This window comes from Nycticebus coucang, chromosome 1, assembly GCF_027406575.1.
Source record: "Nycticebus coucang isolate mNycCou1 chromosome 1, mNycCou1.pri, whole genome shotgun sequence".
Lineage (NCBI taxonomy): Eukaryota > Metazoa > Chordata > Mammalia > Primates > Lorisidae > Nycticebus > Nycticebus coucang.
In genome coordinates, this window is record NC_069780.1 from 188744637 (window position 1) to 188750215 (window position 5579).

Below are 5579 nucleotides of genomic sequence, written 5' to 3' on the forward strand. Positions count from 1 at the left end.
GTTATGGCATTGAGCGGGTGGAGACCAGGAATGTGGGAGGCATCCTACATTTCCCACGTGGCACAAAACAGCCCTCCAACATGCCAAAGTCAATGGCATTAAGGTTGAGAAGACTCAGTTTAGTGCAACATGTAGAACAGTATTCATGTTTATAAATACTAATTCAATTTCCCCCCAAATAATCTGTTTCTACAGAGAAAAATTAATCATGTACTACTTTATCCTACGTTTTCCCCTAGAGCAAGCTCATATCATAGGATTCTCATAGTTCTGGAAAAATAACAGGGAAAACTCCCAATCCTTGAATTACCCTGTAGATAACAAATGGAATGAATGATGCTGAGTGCATTTCTTCATGTCAATGCACCTTACTTCCCTTTAGCTTTTGACCTAGGGCACTTTGCCTTTATATTTCATGACACTTTTTATCACACATATTTTATCCTATAACTATTTTAAATTTTAGGAGGTTCTGAATTGCTCAACCATTACATGTCAGATTACTATCACTTAGGAGTCTTCCACTGCTGGTTGAACTACACCAATACAGGTCAAGCCATAATCTTTTGAAAAAATTGTTTTTTTAAGAGAATGACTCAACATTAAATAGAATCACATCTGTAGGAAAATTGATTTTTCACGGTAGAGATGAAGGGTTGAGTAGCTTTGGCTGGCTACTGAGAGGCAAGCCCTTCTCCTTGACACCTGAAGGTGTCAGATTCCACTATCTGCTTATGACAGCTTTGAAATCACTGTATACCCGGAAAATGCAAAAACTATCACTAAGAAGCAAATTGTTGCTAGAGTATCTCTTTCTTATTTGACTGTCAGAACTAATTGAGAAAGCGGTGATATAAACCAATGTGCACCACCTTCCTACCCCATTACCTTTGTGGTTAAGTCTCGTCACCACAGAAGTCCTGATCTCATGGAAGAAAAGTGTGAACACGCCAACCCTCCAACCATCTAAAAGTCCGTAACTGCATCATTTTTTAAAAGTAATCGATTTCTTGTTCCTTCTAAAAATGCAAGACTCTCCCCTCATCATCACTTTTGTTTTGGTACTGATGCAATTTCTTCTTGGGATTCTTGCAAACAGCATCATCGTGGTGGTGAATGGCATTGGTCTGATCAAGCAGAAGAAAATGGCTCCCCTGGACCTTCTTCTCTCTTGCCTGGCACTTTCTAGAATTTGCCTGCAGGTGACCATCTTGCATTTTTGTCTGACTGTACTGTCCTTGACGGACCTTTTTATGTTATCTCGGAATTTTGTGACCTACTTGTTTGTAAGCGAATCAGAACTCTGGCTTGCCACATGGCTGGGTGTTTTCTACTGTGCCAAGATTGCCAACGTTTCTCACCCATTCTTCTTCTGGTTGAAGATGAGGATAACCAAGCTGGTACCATGGCTGATCCTGGGGTCTCTGTTATTTGCATCTGCCACTTGTGTTTTGCACAGCAACTATGTATGGATTATTTCTCAAAACTTCTCAGTGGCCTTTGTCTTTAAAAACATAGTGTCTCCTGTGAAAGAAAAATTTGCTTTACAGTTTTTCTTACTGACAGTTGAGGTCTCCATACCGTTACTTATCTTCCTTGCTGCGGGTCTCCTGCTGGTTTTTTCCCTGGGGAGACACACCCAGCAGATGAGAAACGTGGCTGCGGGCGCTGGGGACACTCCCCGGAGTGCCAGCATCCAGGCGATGCTGTCCGTCCTGTCCTTCTTCATCCTCTACTTTTCCCGCTTCACCGCCCCTGCATTGCTCTCTCTCGAAAATTTTCAGTTTGGAAGCTTAAATGTTCTGTTCTTTGCCTTGATGTTTGGTACATACCCCTCTGCACACTCTGTCATCTTAATTTTAGGAAATCCTAAACTAAAACAAAACGCAAAGAAGTTCTTCCTTCACCGTAAGTGCTGTCAGTGAGAGAGAGCTTTGCTCAGTTCACCGACTCGCCAGGGCCTACAGCACCTCCCTCAGCCACGCTGAGCAGCCTGTTTGTAAGTATACAAACCACCATCTTCAGACGTCGTGTCCAGCTTCAGGCATTTTTATGGATTTGCTGCTTTTTCAAAGAGTTGAATTGATTGTCAAAGCACATGTGTGGCGGTGGATTGCGTCAATGTCAACATCCTAATTGTGATATCGCATTATCATCTTGCATGTGGTTATCCATTGGGAAAAACTGAGTAAATGGTACCCAAGTCCTTCTGTACTATTTTGTACAAATACATGCAAATCTACAATTATTTCAAAATAAAAAGTTTAAAGAAAAAAAAAGCACATACTTGAACTTATAATGATAGAAGGACACAAGAATGCCACCAGGTTCCCCTTGTACCTGGTCTCAGATGCTCTACCCTGACCTGACTGCTCATCTCTTTTCTGCCTACATATTATTTCTGCTCTCTTGGTTCAAGTCACAGACAATGGAGCTATTCAGATCAGAAAGGCAGCTGAGGACAGGCAGGCCTTCTCTGCCCTTGTTAAGCACGTTTTCTTCTTCTATCCTTCAGAGAGCCTAGATGCCACCGTGACATGTCCCACCAACTGAAGAAAGGCAGACAGATGGAAGGGGAGGAGGAGGTGGCTGCGTGTCTCTCTCCCGTTCCCCTAACTGCGTACCATGAACACACAATAGCTGTCAAAGATGCTTGTTTCATTTTGCGTTTGTGTGCTTGACTTTGGGGCCCTTTCAGCTGAAGGTGGCAGTTGGAACTCTTCCCACTCAGCGAGTCTTCCCAATGAAGCAACATCAGTAGGTGGGTGGGGTTGGGGGTGTCACCATCTGCTTGAAGTCTCAAGTCTATTTTCTGTTTGGTTGATGATTTTGAATACTAAGACACAAGTGTGTATTTCTGAAACAACTTCAGAACACTTTTGCTTCCAGGCAAGTAGATAAAGTAAAAGGCATTCTTAAGTTTAGCTGTACCTTGTAGTGCAGCTGTGATGACGCAGTGTGCTTAGATTTAGATTTGCCCATCTCCAATAACACGGACTCAAATGTTGGTTTTCTAACCTAAGACGTGCAGGCTCGGTTGTAATAAACCAATGGAAGACTTGGCTTCGAGCTGTATTTATCTTCCTGGGCCTGGGAATTAAGCTCTGTGGGTACTCCTCAGCTTCCCCCAGGGTTCATACTTCATCCCCCAAGGAGGAAAATGAAAGCTTCCATCTCCCCACCATTTCATTTCCCACATCCCACTTGGTGGGAGGGTTTACAGCTAATCGTGCGCTCAGGCAACCAGCTCTGGAAAGAGCGGTTATAATTGGATATAATATTTAGATATAATTATTGCTTCTGCCTGGAGAAGGGACAGGAAGAATCACTTTTATTTTTCTTACCTCACAAGTTCAGGGAATACCTGCTTTTCGAATCCGTGATGTGTGTACCTGCAGGTGACAGAGACAGAGTGGGAGAAACTCAAACATTCAGGGAGGACTTTGTCGTTATATGATTCTGCTGAGTTTTTTTCTTTCTCATCCTATCTCGTGCAAGGCCTGTTTCAATAGTGCTAGTTAACGAGATGACTACTATGGTGTGACTAAGTTTGCATACTACCACCGAAAGTTGTAAAAGAAATAAAGAATGCGTAGTAAACTATTCTAAAAAAAAATTTTCACACTCTACTCTCCTAGAAACATATTTTTTTCCAGAAATGTTGACTAGTTATTGTGTTGATGAGTATTGCACAGGACACTAATTCCTCCATGTTGGAAGCAAAACAGGTCAGGACTTTGTCTCTCTGGAGCTGCCCTTCTCTACGCTTGCTAGACTCACCACATTGTTTTTGTCCTCATCTGACAGTGGTTTGACCTCTACCAAGGGGCAGCATCCTCCTTGCCTCGCCCCTAAACCTTTAGAGATGAAGTGGGTAGGCATGATGGCCCCTGGGAGCCTTGGCTGTAGGATCGCAGACCCGTGGGGCAGGCCGGGGGACTGCTGATGGCAGGGCAAGGTCATCCTGTCTCCCCAAAGAGACCCAGCACCTGTAGCTCAGTTAAGGTGACTTCCAGCTAAGGCCCCTAAGTCGAGAGTCTGGGCTCTCAGGCAGGCTACTGAACTGGGACCCAGCAGGAATATTCCATGCCACTTCAGACTGAAATTCAGTGAACTGTCCCAAATCAGGAGACAAGTGCTGTCTCACTATGTCCCAGTCTCCATTCTGAGTTGGCTCCTTCAGTCCCCAAGCCCAGGAGTTCTCTACTCTCTCCAGCAGCTAAAAATGAGGTAACTAGGAGGCTCAATCCATGTGCTTACAGAAACAGACTCTTACAACTTGAATATTAAGAAAAAAACATCATTTCAAAAGTTTCATAAGTTATATGTATGACAGCTCTGATGACCATTCCAAAAAAAAGAGTTCTAAAATTGTTTTGAAGGGTGGATTAGGCTCTGAGATGGGCGCACAGCTTCGCCAGGGGAGTACTTCACAGGTGACCATGGGGATACTCAGCAAAGAGTATGGAGCACTTTTTCTAGGTGGGGTTTGCAAACTTAATTGTCCAACCTCATAGATGCCTTTTGATTTCTCCTTCACTCATTCAGCGGTAACAACTGCCTGAAGACAGAATCCTCTGTTTGGCCAACCTGGGAAGGCGTAGTGTCTGCAGTCAGCCTTCTTCCTTCTCCTGGCCTCTACCTCGGTACTTCAGACGGTCCAAGTTTACTCTCCTTTGTTTGTCTAAATGCAGTCAGGCTTCTCTGGATGTGCATACTCAAATTTTAGGCTTAAAAATATGGTTTTCATAACTTTTGTCCACATAGCGCTGCATTTCCTTGGGTGAGAAAAGAGACAGTCAGAAACATCTGAGAGAGAAAGAAACCAGCCAGATCATCCAAATTCACTTTGGCAACCAATGGAATGGCAGATGTTACAGACAGATGACCAGGGCAGGGAGACCTACATGTTTCAAAGAGTCCAGCTAAGGAAGAGTTTGAAGTTAGGTTAGGCATTGTACTCAAATGAAGTTAAGACAAATGATATAGTCCCTTTTTACCATTTGCTACCAAATAATTATAGACTCTCATTAGAAACCTTTATGCCAGAGAAAATGCTAGGTACTAGGAAAATCTCCTCAGTTGGAAATATTAAGCTTTTGGGAGAAGCAATATAAATTTAAGGTAGTTTGTGGGCATTTGTTTCACTGCTATCTTTCTATACAAAACTAACATCTCTGTTTCTCTCCTTGATACATTATACCACTTGATACATTACCCTAAGCTTTGGCAGGATTAAAGAATGTTTTAATATACGATATAAGCATTTGAATTCCTAACTGTGACATCTGGATCTACTTAATCTTTTTACGGAGAATCAGGAGTTGGCAATTTTATCTCAAAATTTAAAACATATCAATGATGTGTGGGGTTTCTTTTATTATTTTTGGTGTTTTATTTGTTTCTATTTTAAATCTCTCTCTGCAAGGTCAATAAAATAAGAGCCAATCAAATATCTAAATAGCAAATGCCTAAATCTCTGAAGACATATCTACTTTTTAAATAACTGAGGATTTGTTTTCTTTAAACTTCAATATTCCTGACCAAAAAGACACATTGTAACTCTATTTCTATTTTTG

General features: G+C 42.1%; 1 protein-coding gene across 1 annotated transcript; it reads left to right on the forward strand.

The window, feature by feature from the left end:
• Positions 1-1025: 1025 nt before the first annotated feature.
• On the forward strand, positions 1026-1925 carry TAS2R1 (taste 2 receptor member 1). Its single transcript, XM_053583805.1, has one exon. It carries the CDS (start codon positions 1026-1028, stop codon positions 1923-1925), a length of 900 nt encoding a protein of 299 aa, XP_053439780.1.
• The last annotated feature ends 3654 nt before the right edge of the window (positions 1926-5579 follow it).

Coding starts and splice junctions, on each gene's coding strand:
- TAS2R1 (XM_053583805.1), top strand. CDS start 1,026: ATGCAAGACTCTCCCCTCATCATCACTTTTGTTTTGGTACTGATGCAA.